Source organism: Manacus vitellinus, unplaced genomic scaffold (assembly GCF_001715985.3).
Source record: "Manacus vitellinus isolate BGI_N305 unplaced genomic scaffold, ASM171598v3 scaffold_4_pilon, whole genome shotgun sequence".
Taxonomy (NCBI): Eukaryota; Metazoa; Chordata; class Aves; order Passeriformes; family Pipridae; genus Manacus; species Manacus vitellinus.
Genome location: NW_021940604.1, coordinates 18,442,785 through 18,461,711, shown reverse-complemented (window position 1 = coordinate 18,461,711; position 18,927 = coordinate 18,442,785). Strand labels below are relative to the sequence as shown.

The window sequence follows — 18,927 nt, the reverse complement described above, 5'->3', positions numbered from 1 at the left end:
CTCTCCCTGTGCTCAGTCAGCAGCTCCTCAGCACCCCAAGATGTCCCATCTCTGTGTTTGGGCATGAAAGGTTTTGAGTAGGTTGTGCAGACCAATTTGTAGTTTTATTATTGCATAAATCTCAATTGTCTTCATTTTCTCAGAATATCATCTGTAGAGAGCTGTAAAAACATTGATCTTTGTGTAAGGTTTGTGTTGAAATTAATATTATTGTTGTTATTTCTTCATTCTCAGAGTCTTGTTGTAGTTTGTTCTACAGTGTAAATTGGATTTTTAATTCTGATCTCTGACTATGAAAAGACATTGTTCATTCTGCCACAGATACTCTTTCTTGAAATGAAATACTCTTCCTAAAGCAGGGGTTTCTGAAGCCACAGGTCTTGAATCTTGAAGTGTTTTAAACTAGAAGAGGATAAATTGGTGATATAATGTGTCTTCCTAATATATGATGAATTTCAATATAGCATGTTTCATTAATATTATATAAGGAAATGATTTGCAGGGAAATTAAGTGGTTGACACAGGTACTAAATAATAAAAGCATATAAATTAAATTCAAGCACACAATTAGTTACAAGATTAATCTATCTCATCTGATCCCATGATATCTCTCAAGTATGCCTGCATATTCATAATCGTATTAGTTGAGCTTGAAATTATTTATATGTACACCTTAATACGATACTGATGATATTTTGTACATCACATAGTTGTACAGTACACACAGCTAAAGTGTGATACTTCCCAACAGCGTAAACTGAAAACTAACAAAAAATAGTACCTGGTTCTCAGATTGCTGTCATATTTGAAGGGCCATATACTGCCCACCTGTGCATGCAGTAAGGAAGGGATTACAGCAATGTGCAATGACTTGGTACCAAAACTTTCTCATTGACAGCTACTGTTTTGTTCAGATAATTTCCCCTGACAGGCCCTCTGATGTCTGTCCAGGCACTTGGCAAAAAGGAAAGTGCACAAGGAAAAAAAAATCATTAATTTCATGTAAAGCTGAATATTTGAAGGGCCAGTGTCATGCCGGATTTGGTGGGTAAAGATATTTTTGCAGCTGCAAACAGTCTTCTATGATGTCGTTTCCATCTGTCTTCCCAAGAAAATAAATCTTCTTGATAAATTACAGAATCTGAAGAGGCTGAATGACACCCTGTTTGGTAAATTGTAGTCATTGTATTTCACAAGTCTCAACAACTTTCCAGTCATGTTCTGGATTTCCCTGCTCCTGCCTGAGTGGGCCACCAGGATGTTTTGACCTTCAGAGATATTTACATGGGGGAACTGAGCGTTGATTGCAATGGCCTTAGGAAAGCACACTCCCAAGTCATGGCAAGCCCCATCATGGCCTGTTGCACCTGCTTAACTCACATATAGCCATAGATCCGTGTGTTCAAACTGGGCTTTATAAACAAAAGCATTTGACTTATACAAAGTAATTTAATTACAGTCGGGTTAAATTTTAGTTTATTCCATAAGTAAATGATGGAAATTAAAAACTAGGGGGTTTTCTATATCTCTGAAGTATTTTCTATATCTCTGAAGTATGCTTTACAACCCCATATGGACCTTGTCAGATAACCCCTTCAACACATAAGTTATATATTGCTCAAAAGCAACGTGTAAGGTACCTACAGTCATGTCACAGTACAGCCTGCATGAACATATGCACTCAACACAGCATGTGTACTGTAAATGAGGGACATGTCACTTGATTCACTTATGCAGCTATGAGGGAATTTCTGCCTTTTCTTCATTTATTTTATTTCTTATTAGGAAAAAAACCCATCAATGGAAAATGAAATGCATATTGTTACAGTGAAATCCTATTTAATGGCTAACTTCAATTCTGAAAGGCCAGGAAACAGGGATTTCATCCTTCAGTTATAACTACAGCCTTAGGTGCTTTTCAGAGGGGTGATTTCTGGAGAGCAAATGCTATTGAATAACAAGGAATTCTTCCAAATCTTTTTAATGCTAACTGTGGGTTTATGCATGTATTTTGGTTAAAGTAGCTGTGTAAAGCTTTAGAGCAGAGTGTCTCAAATGTCATGCTTGCACAGAAAATGATTTAATCCCTGATTTTTCCTCACACTTTTCATTTCAACTGTTAGACTGACCTGCAGATCTCTTTACTGCCAGCACAGATCTGAACTGTGCTGGGAGGGAAACTAAAATAAACTTGCCAGCTGAAGGTTGTGACCGCACTTGTATATGGTCGGGAGGCAAAAGTTCCCCTGCAGAAGAAAAGCAATTGATCTGTGAGAAAGCCTTCCTGCACCCCAGTGGACTTTTTATTCTGGTTTTGAGAAGCCATCCTTTTGGAGAGCTGCCTGGTTGTCTTCAAAGATAGAGAGAAGTTTGAGATCATGCAGGCTGATTGAAGGAACTGATTGTCCTGTTTTACTCTATACTGGTGTAGCCTCACCTCAAGTACTTTGTGCAAGGTTTTAAAGCTATTAGAGAGCATCCAAAGGACAGCCATGAAGATGCTGATTGGCCTAGAGGGGAAACCATACAAGGAGCAGCTGAGGTCGCTTGGTTTGTTCAGCCTGGAGGAGACTGGAGACCTCATAGCAGTCTACGACTTCCTCATAGGGGGAAAAGGAGGGGCAGGCACTGATCTCTTCACTCTGGTGACCAGTGACAGGACCCAAAGGAATGGCATGGGTCTGTGTTGGGGAAGTTTAGGGTGGATATCCTAAGAACAAGGTTCTTCACCCTGGGCATGGCACCAAGCCTGACAGAGTTCAAGAAGCATTTGGACAATGCTCTCAGGCACAGGGTGTGATTCTTGGTGTTGTCCAGTGCAGGGCCTGGAGTTGGACTCAGTAATCCATGTGAGTCCCTTTCAACTCAGGATATTCTATGAATCTCTCTGATTGGTGTGCATGAGGGTGAACCAGTATGGATGCCACCAGTGACATGTTACATGCAGAACAACCAGGGGGATAATATAGGAGTGCCATTTCCCAGTGTCATGCATGGGGAGGTTGGCACACCTGAAGGATAACGGGAAGAACAGAGCTATGTCTACTCCATATCCACCACGGTCAGGAGAGTAGCATGGTGCTGATTAACTTCCCAGTATACACTGGGAAAACCTCATGAGGCTGATCTCATTTACTGCAACTGGAACATCAATTTTGATCCTTGTTCTCCTGGTTCAGATGTGCATTTTGGCATACCATGTATATGGGAAGAAGATGGCATATCAGCTGCACACACTGAGGAGACCCTCAGTGGCCTGGTTACATCCCACTCCCTTTGCATGACTCCACAGTTCAGTGCTGGCAAGGCAAAAAACTGTTCTCACTAAGTGTATTAGGGAGGGTTCGGACCATACTGAATCTTGAAACCATGACACTGTTGAAAGCTCAACAAAACCCAGTATTTATTACCAAGAGGTGGCCAACAAAACGAACAAACCCAAAAGGGAGGAAGGAGGAGAGAAATAAGCCCCCAGCATGACCTCCCCAGTTACCCAGCTGTTGCCCATAAAGTTATCTTACCGACCTAGCGTGCCTATAATTACCCATAGCAGAAGCTGCATCCTTGGAGAGTCAGTAAGTTCACAAACTGGCAGGCGTCCCCGCCAAAGGCAACATTGTCCTTGAGGTAAAGCTAGCTCCCCTCCAAGAAAGCACTATCTGCTTTTATACAATTAATTGAGTGACCTCAACCTCCACAGGTGTGGCCATCACTGCCCAGCCAGAGGCCCTCAGTCCCACTCCCTGTTATGCAAGTGCATCCCTTCAGCGCATGCATGAGAATTTTGGGATTCCCTGTACACATGCACAGTATGCTTCGGGGGTCTTCCCTAATTGAGTCAGGGGTTGTGACTTCCTCCCCTCTTCTTTGATTTCTCCTTCAAGTGTCCTTGGCAGACGATGAACCAATCACAGAACACCAATTAATATAGTTTATACAAGAAGCTCTCTCTCCAAAGACGAAGCTACGTTTTATCAGTGAACTTGGCAGGGAAAGAACAAAACTTTTACAGTTGTCTGGGTCAAACACAGACCAAAAGTATCAGCATAAATTCACCGTGATACACTAAGGAAATCTGGTTTACATCGTTGAGTTTTGTTTTCTGTTTTTGCATATCTGAAATTTAGATGCTACTATTGTGAAGAAATTGCAGCAAAGCAACTTGGAACGCAGGGATTGTAGGCACATCAATGCCCTGTCAAATGCCACTCCATTTATCTCCTCCAAGAGGACCTTACAGCTCCCTTTTTTTCACAGGTTTCATTTTACTTTAAGTGATTCATCATTCTCATTCTTTAGATCATCAGTGACTTCAGTCGTACATTTGGCACGCCAGCAGGATCATGTAGGCCAGGAATTTATGTCCTGACTCTCTAAAAATCTGCCACTGACAACTTTCCAGATCACTTACAATTTATTTTTTTATTTGTTTCAAACACCTTGCAATTCTAAGCTCCAAGAAAACAGCACAAATGAGATCAGTGCCCTTACGTTTCTTCAGCTGAGCCTGTTCCATCATTGTGTGTCAGATCTGTAGTGTTGACAAAGGTAGTCATGCTGTTTCACTGAATTGAAAGGAAGAGAGGAAGGGAAAGATTTATCTTGGAGCCTAAGGGTAGAGCAGTAGACTAGAACAATCGCACTCAAACCTAAAAATGAAGAACTTTGTGTTGGACTTTTAATTTAGCAAGATGTGAATTCTCGCCAGTTGTAATTTCCGTTCAAAATATCTTTTTTCTTTTTGAATTACAGGGAATCAAAATTTAAATGAAGATGCAGAAGTTTGGATCTTCTGTGTAGTTTTGTCTGAGTAATGGTTGTCACTGCTGTGTAGTGAGCAAACAGCAAAAACAAGGAGAGGAAGTACCTGCACTCCACATCCCTTTGAAGCTGGCTTTGCAGTGCCCCATTTCACCAAGTACTTCCTTTCCTGCAGGTCTTTCTGTATCTTAGAAGCAGAAAGGCAGAGAGGACCTGTGAAAGCAGCTCTGCGTTATCACTGAGTCAGTTTTGGGCAGCCAGCTTGAAATGCCTTAGACGGACCCTGTTTTCAGAAAGGACTGGTAGCAGACACAGAGAAAACTCAACAACACATTTCAAGTCCTCTAAGGAGGGCCCCCACAATTGATCCAGCTGGGACAGGAAGGGTGTAGTCTACTGAAACCCCTTATTACTGTAGCTCTGGGGTAGTTACTGACCCAAACCAGGAATTCGCTCTCCAACTGTGCCTCCACAATTTTTCTGGAGCTGGAGGACAAACTTCTCTTCCAGAAGGTGGCACCCAGCTCTGTAAAGCATCCAAACCCTAAATTTTTTGCCTCTAAGTGGCTTCAGTAGTCTTGTTCTGAGGACTTGCACTCACATATTCTGCCTCTTGTGGTGTATTAACCACTAGATCAGTGATAGATCTCATGGGGATATTTTCTGCTTCTCCATAAGGAAGTTCTGCCACTATGAAACTCAGTATACAGGCTTCACAAGCAAGAAGAGAATAGAGGAAGACACTCACTCAAAGGGGGAAAATTCTGGCCTCTGTGCATTAAAGAATAGTTGGGGAAAAAAAAGCATAAAATTTTAATGTCTTTGCATTTGTGATAATATCCATGAGCGAGCACTTTGAGCATTACTCCTGCTGGAGGGGCTGCAGAATGAGGTGGCAGCAATACAACCCACACATGGGAACAGCAAAAGAAGGTCAGAGGCTTGAAGAGTTGAAGTTAGAATGAGCCACAGGCTCATCTCTCCTTTGAAGTAGCTGGAGATTTGGAAAAGTGTGCAGTGGCTTAATGCTATCCTCAGTGAAATGCTAATGTGGGTATCCTTTGTCTTTCTGTACCAGGAGTGCAATTAAGGGGCCAATGTGCAGGAGCCCATTTAAGGATATTTTTCTTAAGGTTTCTTCTACATGCTTTAAGCATGTAGATGATAGAGTTGGAACTGAGTGTAAAGAAGATTCAAACTTATGGGAATTGCATATGCCTACTTGGGGAGAAAATCTGGCCCACTGAAGCAGACATTTTTCAATTCTTCTGTGTTTCTATTTTATTGAAAAGTTCATTGATAATTACCAGAAAAGTTGGGTGAAAAAAAATAATTGTTGTGTTCTGAAGCTTTAAATACATTTATTTTTATCCAAGCAAAAGATTTTGCAGAATCCAGGCAAATAACTGTGATTTTTAAACTAAACTTTTACATTAGATAGTAAATGCTCTCTAGAATGAATAATCATTGTTATTTAATATCAGCATTTTGCAGATATAAAAAAAAAGAAAAAAATCTACCTCTTGTAATAATTTAATTAGTAGTTTTAGTTCTCCAAAAGTCAGCCATGATCTTCATAGATGCACTTTTGCACTTTAAATATTCCTACCTGTCATTTTTTTAACCTCTAATTTTACAAGTAAACTATAATTAGCTTAGTTGCACAATTTTGGATGTGCAGCCAGTACTCAAAAATGCATACACTTAGAGTTATGTATTTTATGGTGACAGAAATTCAGGAATAATTTTTGCCACTTTCAGGAGCATCAGAAAAAAATCTGAAATCATCCATCATACTGACTCACATACATAGTATTGTCTAGGAACTTCAAGTCCATACTTTTGTGGTTTTGACAACACTGAATTAAGTTACAGTAGCATCTATCACTTGAGGAATCTTGAGTCATTTAAACTTGTTTTCCATCAGAGCGTTCAATCAAGATTGGCTTATCAGTGGCAGGGGTATAGCAGAAGCTGTAACACTTTTCATCGCCTGCTTTATCAACTGTCTCTCAATAGCTGTAAGAGTCCATAAACCCCCATCAGTTTAAACTGTATTAGCACTGTACAGTAATGGCAAGAGAGCAATAAGAAGTGATGTTGTATTTCTTTGGGCACTAGTGAGCTATTTTTCTTGATTCTGGGAATCATCCAGGTCTATTAATGTAGGCTTTCAGCTCCTCTGAGAAAACTAGGAGCTAATGATGATCTTAACTGAACTGAAACTTTTAAAACTGTTTCTCATATTATCTAAAAATATTCATCACTGTATTTGTAATGTCCTGAGCCTCAGGCATAAAAACCACTGCAAGTGAGATGAGCTAATGAAATTTGACAGTGAATTTCTTATCTCCAAGAGAGAGAGAGAGAGCCATCAGTCCTTCCACGCTCTTGTTTCTTTCAACAGCCAAAAGCTCAGACTGGTGCACTTAGAACACAGTAAGGACAAATAACTATCTCAAAACACACACCATCTATTTGTGTGCTTTATTCTTAAATCATAAAATTAATGTTGATCAGCAGCATAATGACTTCCTGGATTTTATAGGCTAAAATGTAATATTTTCAGTAGCTATCATAGTAGTAGTCATACAGCATTCTAGCCTGAGAAATTACAGCTCACTCTTCATCCATAATTGAGTCTCTTATTATATTTCTAGGACTGGAAATCTCACTTTTGAATTAATTTCTGGAAAATTATGGAAGAAGTTACTTGTTTAAAAGCACCATGTTCCTTCGATGAGTGTTTTTGACTAGTTTTGTAAGCTCTTGTATGGAAAGTTAATTCTGTCATATATTATTCTGATCTAGAGCAAATATTTATATCTAGGAGTCTTAATTTCTCTAGTCATACTTTGGTAGACAGTGAAATTTATAAAGATTTGTGTGCTGCAGCTGGCTTCAGTCAGCTTATTTGACCAAAATAACCTGAAATACAATTCTTTTATCACATGGTCATCTATAATTATACTTCTGATTCCATCAGAAAGATTGTAATATTTTCAGTCTATCCAGTGCTCCATAGGCAAGGAAGTTGCCAAGAACTGTATATGGAGAAACCTTCATTCTTTAAAAGGAAAAACCTGTGGGGCTCCAAGTCCTGTGATTTTTAGCTGAAAAAGAAATAGGAGATTGCTGATTGGAAGGTGGGTAACTGTTTCAATACTTAGGAATGTTTTTAGGATAATTTTTTTCTTTATCTTGGTTAGCTCACTGGTTAGAGCCTGAGTCAGCCACAGCTTTGAGGCAGATGTACCTACACCTTGATTTTCAGTGATCTCCTCAAAGGGCTCTTAAAATTCAAACTCAGTTGTATTTGAATAGAAATTAGAGCCACAGCATTTTAAATAGAAAAAACCTCAAAGCAACTGGGAAAACCAAAAAGCGAAGGATAAGAAACATAGGTAGATCTCCCCATGCCCAGGGTGTCCTTCCAGGCAAGTCATTGACTGCTGGGGCTTCTCCAGCTCTCGGGAAGTGCCAACTGTGCATCCAGGTCTGGCTGTCCCCTCCCTGCCCCTCAGGGCTGTCCCTTGGATGCTGCAGTGAGCTGCTGCAGTAGGGTGCTGGGCTCCACTGAGGAAAGACGCTGTGAAGCTTGATCTGGAGCTGCAGTGCAAGAGTCGCTGGAGAGGTGGCAAGAGAGGGTGGTGGGAGCAAGAAGGCACAGAGCTCCCCTCCTACCCTCAGCTTAAGGCATAACAACTTTTAACCACAGTAAGAAGGAACTAATTTAGTACTTTTGGCCCAAAATGAAAGGCTCAGAACCCTGGTTTATTTAAATTTAAAAAAAAAGTCTCTTATTTAGCTTGGTTGAGACACAGAGCAGAAAGGAGATGAGGAACTTGTGGGTGGTGTTTTACTTCTCTACTGACTTTTCTTCAAAAATTAGGCCTTGGGCTTCAAGGCCTGGGGCTTTTCAGACCAGCCTGAAAATTGGAGATTCACCAAGTCCACAGTCATGTCCTTTCCTAAAGGAATTAAATTGTTCACACTTGGAAAATAAAGAGCTAACCCTCTAAAGATGCTGCAGAGAATCTGAATTTTTTCGAGCATCAGTTGGAGCTTGAGGTACTCTGCAACTCTGTAGAACCATGCAAGAACTTTGCAACCATGTAGAAAATCCACCCTTTGTGCTGAGGTCCAGTACAAAGCCTATACATAATTTAAATTTCAAAATCATGACTCCATAGGAATTAAGTGATGGATAGGCTTGGTGTTTTGTGGGTTTCACGCTCTGCTTTGTAGGTTAATATTGGTGGTGTTTGTATTTTAATGTGGTGTAGGCTTTAGCTGGAATTCAGGCCTTTCTATTTCACTATTCAGCAATGGCTTGATGTCTGTATTCTGAAAATATTTTAGGTTGGTTTGCTTTTCCTTGCTAGAAATATTAAACAAGTCTTTTGGTTATACCTACAAATCCATTGTATTTTCTTCAGACATCATCTAGAATGATTGCAGAGAATATAGACTATGGGAGTAATTGACTAATAGAATAAATGTGTCACATGAACCAATAGTGTTATTATCAGTATATATGTGGGGGGACTTGGTTGCTATTAGTGCCATGAACATTTTGTTATAGAATATCGGGACTGCTTCTGTAAATTGCTCTAAAGCAGTGTGTAGCAGCTTTGATGCATTAACTGAAGAGACTTGCTGCAATCCTTACCTTATTGAGACAGGCAGAGAGAAGGGAAGGGTTATGTGTGTTGAGCTGTAGAATTTCTACCCTCTGTTAACAGGCATGTAAGAATAGAGGGAAAATAAGAAAAGATAAGTTTCTATGCAAAATGCAGTCAATTTCAGAGCAATGCAGTACTAATAGAAACTTCACATGCTTAAGACCTATTAGAAAATATGCAGCTTTAGCTTTCAATGAGAGCTCAGTTGATTCCAGAACAAATCTTGTTATTCTTTCACAAGCTATCTATGTTAGTGTTAAATGCAAATGGCAAAGTATGGAAGTAATGTGTGTGTCCTCATTAAGCAGCTATTCAAAGGGGGGCAGAGTTGGTGTGTGAACTTAGAACTTGGTTACAGTGAAAACAGTAACAGTCCATGGTGGTTTGTGGGTTTGACATGTGTGCTGTTCTTGCTTTTTCAATCTTAAGATTCCTCATCCACCTTTAAGCATTTAAATACATTTGACTGGATTCTTAGAGCGGTATACCTTCATCTCACTTTGAATCAATGTGAGGTTTTTAAGACCTTGTTTTATTTTTCCTCATGCTTTTATAGAAACTCTAAAATGCACTCAAGTGAAGAAGCTTGGCAAAATCACAAGGCTGTGACAGACATCATAAACTTTGCTATGGCACAGCAGTAATGAGTCTCTAAATGAAGTGTATCTGTTTTTTCTTTTTTTAGATACACGCTTGAAACATTTGGAGCGATAACTTTGTATGGCAATCGTTACCATCACAGAGAAAGCATGGTCCTGCCTGCAGGCCTGTTCTGAGAGTGCTATAAAGCAGCCTTTGCAGATGTGTTCCTCTAGTGAAATCTCGGCTGCTGGAGCCTATGGCATGCTGAAGGATTAACACACCTCATGCTAGAGATTAAAAGTAGTGGCAGCCTCTTTTCTTTACCATCTGAGGTACTCTGTAACTGATGCAGTGGGGACTTACCAGTGGAAAGATACCCAATAAAGTACAAAAGAGAGGAGGGAAAGCAATTAGATTAGACAGACATGGAAAGTGCTTTGAAACAGGATTTAGTGTCAGAATTAAACAGGCCTGAATGTTTTAATCACTTGGCCACCCTCTGCACGTCACTGAGTCTCCAGCATAGAGCAGCTGTGATTGTGTGGGTCCTTATGAATGTTGCACTGCATTGATTTTGTGTTGTGAATAGTGTTTTTATGTTCTGGGGAGGACATGGAAATGAACTAGTAATCAAAGCTAAATGTTTTAACTTCATGAAAAATAAGAGTGGGAAAACCTGCAGGTTGCTCTTTAGTACATTTTATTATGCCACTGTGTATATGCTAGGAACCAAGCACTAGCTTCAGAGTTCTTTGATATGAGAATGCCTGCCTTCAGAAGTTTGGCGTTGTCATGGCTGATAAAGAAGGAGAAATTCAAGTGACAGAAATTTCCATATGCCTGGAGGAACAAGTAAAAATGATACACAGCAGCTACCAGCCCAGGCATTTAAAGAGAATTAAATGTCTCCCAATGTGAAGATGAGGCTTTATTGTCTGGCTCCACTTCTAAAGAGACGGTAAAGAAGTATTTTTTAGTTTCTGTTAGGATATAATGAAAAACCCACTTAGCAATGTGACACTTGGAGGTTTAGGAGTAATTCTGACCTGTTTCTTGCTTCAAAATCCCATCTGGTGCTAGGTTAATGGTTGATCTTTTCCAACCTAAATGATTCTGTGATTCTATGCATCCATGAGTTCAAAGTTTAGATACAAGCTGAAGATTTCCCCCTGTTTTAACTTGGTTTCATAAGGTGCTGTTGATCTCAGTGAGGGAAAATTGGATTTTTTTAAGAATTGCTTTACTCTGATTTAAATAGAGTACAAGTAGAAAAATAGAATAGGACTCAGGAGTCTAAGGAGAAATTAGATCCTGAAAGGCAGAAACCCCCACTGTTATAAAATTTTTTGTAGTGAGACTCTTTTTTTGGTGTTCTCTTTGAAGGCCCTCAAACTATACATCTTTTCTTCAAGGCATGAATGAATCTTGCTTCCTCAGTGAATGAATGTGCTCCTGAAGCCAGCATGATAGACCAAAGCCTTAAGGGAGAAATCATCCTTTGTGCTAGTCTCTGAGTGGTGGGGGGGTATGAAAAGCAACAGAGAAAATGTTGCAGATAGGAGCCATGTTGTATATTTCAACAGAATTGTGATTTTTAGGGAGGATACTAATGAGTGCCAGAGATGACAGCTGTGAGTTAGTTTCTCTTTACTCTGTCTAAAGGAAATAGTAGGTTTTCCACAGCCATTGAAATCTTCTTTTCAATGTTTACTTGCTGCTGCTTCTTAAAAAAAGAATGGGTATGTTATTATTCTTATCCAGGTATTAAAGGCTTGGGAGCTAAGACTCTTGTATTATTAGATCATAATTTCTGGGAGAAAATGAGATGCAGATAGTGTTATCAGGCATTTTTTATACAATTCAAGCATCTTACATTGGTTATTAGCTTTATCCAAGCATTGTATCATTCTGTGTTGCTACTGACATTTCACTAATTAAAACAAGTAATTTAAGATTTGTTTCTACTTTTCTGTTCAGAGAGAGATGAGTTGTTCTCTTCCATTCATCCAAGGCAAAAAGAGCATTTTATTGATCTTATGCTTTGCTTTCTCATGTTTATTTTTCATTTCACCTGTTTTCTGTGATAATGGTTAGTGTGTCACAACCTACAGTAGTGAGAGAAGGGGAGCATACCAAATCTTCTGTGCCACTGCTTATCATTCATGTCTGTAATGGACATATCTCTAGGTATGGCAGGAGAGCTTAATGCGGGCATGAAGAGTCTTAGGAAAAGTTATACCTTATAAATTGGATCATCTTTTCTTCAGGTGTGAGCATTTTTCATGGGCAGTTGAATTAGTTCTGCTAAAACATCTAACATATGCTACTCTGTGCACTGATGAAATAAGAATAAAAGAAGATTCGTACCTTTCTTTGTCACATCACCTGTAAAATGTTTAAGTTCTGACTGGAAGAGGATTGATTTCAGAATGAGTATTTTTACATAATTAAAAATACCAAATATGTGCAAAAATCAGAGACAAGCAATATGTATGTACTTCATATCGTTTATGTAGTCAGTGTTTCAAAAGATGGTACCATTGACAGTACTACTTGCACTTGGTCTCCCACAGAGTAGTTTTCTCCTTTTTTTACGTTCTGTTGTTGTCCAAAAGACAATTTTTTACTGAAAGGCTCTTTCAAGTTACAGAGATTATGCTGATCTGACCTTTACTTACAAAGCAGGTAGTGGCAGGATGTAGGATCAATAGCGTAGGCAGCATTTGCATCATAGTCTCAGGTGTAATCTCCATCGAGTGTGTTTGTTTCCCATGGTTTTGTTTCAGAGTAGAATGAGTAATGTGAAAGTGGAGGTAGCAGTTGTAAAGTTTTACTTGCTACTTACCCAACAGTCTCCCATCAAAACACGGGGTTTAGCACAATAAAGTTTGTTCTTTTACTCTGTGTCAGGCTGTTTGTCAGCGAGGTATGTTAGCCAAATATAACTACCCAGCCTCCTCTGCTTTCCAGTGTCTGTTTGGTTGAATCACGCCATGAATGACACCATGACACATTTGTGGGAGGATTGTTTGTGAGAAAAAGGGAAACAAATTTGACACTTGAGTTTACCAAGTTGTGGGAGCACAGATGCTTATTACTGCCAAATATGCAGAACCGAGGTCAGGGGAATGTGTCAGAGAAAGCAAAGCAGCCTTGAAGCAATTTTTTTAAAACTGTCTGGCAGAGAACACGCATGAAATACTGTTATAGCTGAGCAGGATGCTGCTCTCCTTCCTCTATTCCCTTAGGATTGCCTAGTCCCTTTCCTCATTCCAGGCTCAAATGAGACCTCGCAGCGTGTGCTCCTCTCCCATCTTCCCCTCTTCTTCATGGGTTCCCTTAGGGACCTCAGCCCCTCTTTACTGAGGACTAGTGACAGCGACAGCAGCAGTGGGAAGATGTCCCTTTAGGATGTCCTTGCATTCTTTTTGCTTGCTTCTCTACCAGGCCGACACTTTCACATTTCATGCTTCTGCATGGGAAGGTGTAGATGTGGAGCAGGTCTGATCAACCTGAGTGTACAGACATATGGGGAACCTGGGAAAACTCTTAAGGGTAATTTCAAAAATCCTGTGTTGTATAGGGTGCAGGAGATCCTGTGACAAAAATTGGAAAAGAAGAATTGTTTGGACTCAGTTGGTCTGTGTGGTTAGATAATAAATTCTACAAAGAAGAGTAAAAGAGATATGTGGGGAGAGAGAATGCAGAAGAGAATAGGAGAATGGAGGATACTGGAGACTGAAAATAAGAAAAACAGATTAAAGCAGGAAGCCAAACCAGAAAATACTTTTCTAAGAACCAGGGGACAGGAAGGGGAAAGTTCCCACCAAACAGAACAGTTTGAGCAGTGAGAAAGATGAAAGAAAATAAAAATACATTTGCATAGTAGATGAATAGTTTATACAATGAAATGTAAGTTCATGTGGACGGTGAAACTTGATCCATTCTCTTATTTTTCTCTGTGGCAGCTAAGTCCTGGAAGATCTGTGTTTCCTGCTGTGTCTGAATGATACTCCTGGGTCTTTCTTTTAAGGAAGATGCTCAAACGAAGCAGCGCTGTATTTGGGTTGACTTAAACAATCATTTATCCTTCGTGAAATGAGAAATGCAAAATTAATGGCAGGGATGTACCATCTGCTGTGGTTTAACATGTGAATAAAAGCTCGTGTGTTGGGACAATGTGTAAGCCCATGGTAAGCACGGAAATAAAGGAAACGTTATGTTGGCTATACCCAGCAGATCCTCTCATTGACTGAAGCATCGTGTTTCTCCCCATGTCCTAGCAATGTTGAACATGATTTCTTGAGGACAATGAGTGTTTCCTCCTTGGTGAGGAGGCTGAGTGTTTCATGTCTATTTTTCTCATTCCTTTCAGGGATCTCTTGCTGTCTGTGGCACTTGGCCAGGTACTCTCCCTCCTTATCTGTGGCATTGGTCTCACAAGCAAGTATTTGTCAGAAGATTTCCATGCCAACACACCTGTTTTTCAGAGCTTCCTCAATTATATCCTTCTATTCTTGGTCTACACAACAACACTAGCCGTCAGACAAGGTAAGTGTCTCTCTGAAATTGTTTTGTAGAAAACAGCAAGGATAAAGACTTTTTCAGAACAACAATAAGCAATATGATTTAGACACAAACCCCATTAATATTTGTTACATATTTACATTACCTAGTGACACGTATTGGATGAATTGAAAAAAAAACCAACAAATCTTCATTAGCAAAGAATGACTCGGTAGATGGCAAGGATCAGGGTGCTACCTAAAAGCTAAAAGAAACATCAGTACTTTTGAATTCCTAATTGTTCTTATGGAAATGCTCCTCTTACACCACAACCATATGCTTGGGGTTCATTTTGGATTTGACGGCACGCCTTGCTGGGAAATATTGGTATGCTTTACATCTTACACACACTAAGGAGAGCTCAGATGCAATCAAAGAGCTTGCTAGTTCAAGTTGCCAATCACCGCAATTCAGTAGTTCACTATTAGAAAGAAATAGCAGCCAATTTTTAGCTATTGAGACGTAGGAGATGAAGGGAGGGAATTCAGGATGATATCTCTCTGGGGTGCTGTGTGGGCAGAGCAGCTCTACAGTCCTGCCACTGCTTTGCCACAGAGCCTGTGTAACCAATCTGACCTCTAAAATCAGAAATGCATTATGGTTTGCCTTGGTACTGCTATCTAATGATCCTCTGTTTGAAAGTCTATATATAATATTGGGGGTTGTGCCTTTCCTGCTCATCCCTTCGATCTTTGAGATTCAATATGTAGATGAGGTGTAGGAGGTGAATGCATTTAAGTACATTTCTCGCCCACTCTTTTTTTTTCTTTTGTAATCATGTTATTTATTCACCTTCACAGAACACATAGATTAGAAGCAAAATAAAAGAACAAAAATGTCATGTGTTCTCCTGACATAAGGAGGGAAGGGCTCTATGGAAGAAAAGAACTACAAAGTGTATTAGGCTGTGGTAGCTTTATCAGCATACTGAAAAGTTCACGTTTTCTTACAGGAACAATTATTTTTCGATCGTTCTTTGATGTTACATCTTTTTGATGCTTTGGGAACAATCCTGAAACTTAAGTTCTTCACTCATAGTACAGTCTTGTGATACAATGCTATAAAGGGTTCCAAACCAGGAAAGACTTAATATCCATGCAAAAAATAAACAGTCAAAAATATACTGCTGTACTCCAGCATGAAGCATTTAAACGTGTTACAACTTAAGTTTTATAAACATTGGTCTCCATTGACATTTTTCAGAGGCAATGAAGTCCAATCTGCAGAGGAAATCTTGGCTCTTATATAAGGAGAGATTGCTCAGGCAGTGTTTCACTGTCTTGGTATTTCAGTTTGTGTAGGGGGAAACATCACCACATACTTTGCTCTGCAAAGGGTTTAAAATGTGTTATTAGTAGCATCTTTATGGAGATCTGTGTTTAAAAATAATTCTTCTGAGTGTAGGATTGCCTAGATGTTCATAAGTTCTGTCCCAGAAATGTCCTTCCTGGGACTGATTTAGATACTGTGGAAGGCAAGTCCGTATGACTTTTAAATAGATTTTACTTTTTTTGAAAATTCTGGCTTGTGAGAGGGTTTATTCATATATATACTGCATTCTGCTGGGCATTACAGAATAATGTTTCATACCTGGTATATATTGGCATTTAAAAAATGCTATCGAACGCTCTCTGCTTTACACATATAAAAATATGTATTAAAATGGTACTTTATAAATAATTTTCTGACTGTTGAAAAATATAGTGGTGGGCTAAAGAGAGTTTGTCAGAGCTATCTGTTGTGCCGATAAGACAGGTTTTGGAACTAGATGGAAAAGTGTTAAGGATATGTGGAAAATATTTTCTGGACAAGTGAGAAGGGTTGGAGAAGATGTTTGAACAGGCCTGGGGTTGAACACAGACCATATGAGCAACCGGAGTACACACAGAGTGTACCAATGGAATAGTGTGGATATGCAACTGTCAAAAAAAAACCCCAACCCCAAAAAAGACTGTTTGGTCCAAAAAAAATCCAGAACAAAATTGGCTACAGAAGTCATGAAAGCAGTGATGCAGGCACTCAGCGTAACATTCCTGCAGGATGGTACAGTACTACACAGTCAACTTATTTACTTGGCATTTAATATTGCCAAGTGATTGAGCCTGACATTGTCTTTTTGCTTGTATATTTATTCAAATTCATTATCTGTGTTTGTTCCACTAAGACAGTTTTTCTAGCAGCTCTAATCATTTGTCCATTAACAGATGGATATCACACTGGTATTAATTTTATATGGAATGATTCTGTTCTGAGTGCTGAGAACATCCAAAGGCTTTTTTTTTTCAAAAGGGATTCTTCTACTCCATATGCAAGATTGAAGATTCTTTTGACTGTCCTCTTTCTCCTTCAGAAACCAAACCATCATAAGTTCATTGGTAGTAAAAAAACAACTGTATCCCTTTGTCTTTTTCTTTGCTTGCTTTCTTAATCTCTGGGGTTTTTGCTGAATGGGCTGTTTAAGGAGGTGTCACTCGAGATAGCCAAAAAAACCCTTAGTTCACTGTAGGACTGAAAGCTGTAATTTCCTGAGACATAAAGAATTCTTATTTCTTTAGAGACTTCTTCCAAATTTTGATTTACTGTGGATGCCCTTTGACTTAACTGTCCCTTGATGTTCATATCACCCCATATATATTCCCTGAGTGATAATGAAAAGGTAGAATTTGCACTGGTCTGTGAAAATCATCATTAGCAGATGATTAAAGCCTCCTGATTCCTGAGCTTTTTGGACTAAAGCCTTCTGCAATGAATGCTCAACTTCTAGTAGCTAAAGTTAGCCCATGGGAACCAGCAGCTTGCACTACATTTTTGCTTTTCAGGTTGAGACTTTTTTTTCCAAAATAATTTTAGCACAGCGCTTTAATGGATGCAAAGGTTAGGACTAGCACCTTGCAATGCATCCATGTAGCATCAGATAGTGTAGGAGATGCTCAGCCCTGCAGGTGTCAGAATTTCTTGAGTATTTTAAACTTCATTCCATGTTAAGAAAAGAAAAAAAAAAGGAAGAGCTTGTGCTGTAGCTCTTGATGAGGAACCAGTTTGAAGGTAGACTCAGTAGTTTTAAGCAGTGAATTCCGTGTAAGTAGGGCTTTTCATCATTATTGCAATTTTGCTCTCATGACCAGAAATAAAAAGTGACAAAAGCGTTGAAGGAGATCTGTTCTTGTGAGATTTTCATATGAGTCTTAAAACATGGATACTACTCAGGCAGAGATCATGAAAACGTTAAAGAATTTGTCTAAACTGGAATTTTTCTGATACAAAATCCAACCACTGTTTCTATCAATTGTACTTCAAAGTTCAACCATGTATCTGGAATTTCAAAATCTTTCTCTTTTATCCCAGATATTTTAATGCTTTTTTAAAATTTATTTTGTTTTTAATTTTTTTTTTCTGTTATATGTAATTTTAAGTAGAACTTATGATTACCTTAAAGAGGTTTGTGTGAAGGTTCTTCACAGTTTGGAATGCACAGAATCAGCCATACAAAGGTGCCAGCAGCCACATACCTACAAAGAGGTATCCACTAGAGCACCCAGTCCAACGCTCATTAATGCACCAGTGCTGAGATCTGAATATTATTCTTTAGGAGTTTTCTTTGTATGAGAATGATGCTGTAAAATTAATGTCACTAATGGAACATTATAAGGCAGTGGATGTTGTTATGTTTTATCTGGCTGATATGCCAAACATTTAATAGGTAATAAGGAACTCCTCAGTTCCTTCTGTTGAGGTCTCTTCTCGTGCCTATTGTTTTCACAACCAAAACTTGTATTTGTCTGTGGTAACACCTCCCAGCTGAGAAGAAGGTTTTAACACATATCGTCTCACCTCAGTCTCCTTGTTAGCAGAGGATTCTGCTGAGTAAAATCTTATCAGGATACTTCCATATACTCCTTTGGACTGGGTGTTATTATTAGTCGAGGAAAAGAAAAGCCTTGGCTATCAGTCATAAAAGCCTCCTATCTATGAAATGGAGCTGTGGGACATAGAGCTGGTGGAGATTTTTTTTTTAGCACCTTAAAAAGCATTAAGTAGGAAATTTTCCATAGTAATCCAGAAGGTATTAATTGCTAACAGTCAACATAGGTGCAATCATCAGCTACAAATGAAAACAACACATCTACTAGACAACATTTTAAAAAGAAAAAACATGAAACAGATATTTTTTTTTATTTTCTGGAAAACAAGAAATGAGGGAGCCATGGAGATGTCTTCTGCACAGAAGGGAACCATAAAGTCTTAAGGACAGGATTCTGTGCAAGTAGGGCTCCACATTGCAAGCTGTTTCTTTAATTTTAGTGCAACAAGTTACTGAGTATTTTCATCCCAT

At 39.1% G+C, this 18,927-nt stretch overlaps 1 protein-coding gene across 1 annotated transcript in view; it reads left to right on the top strand.

Moving 5' to 3' along the window:
* The first annotated feature begins 10,820 nt into the window (after positions 1 to 10,820).
* Positions 10,821 to 18,927, top strand: part of SLC35F1 (solute carrier family 35 member F1) — a 102,582-nt gene continuing 94,475 nt past the window's right edge. The window contains exons 1-3 of the mRNA XM_018077759.1: positions 10,821 to 10,880; positions 13,612 to 13,676; positions 14,404 to 14,579. Of these exons, the coding sequence (XP_017933248.1) occupies positions 10,821 to 10,880; positions 13,612 to 13,676; positions 14,404 to 14,579 (301 nt within the window). The remainder of the gene's footprint in view (positions 10,881 to 13,611; positions 13,677 to 14,403; positions 14,580 to 18,927) is intronic.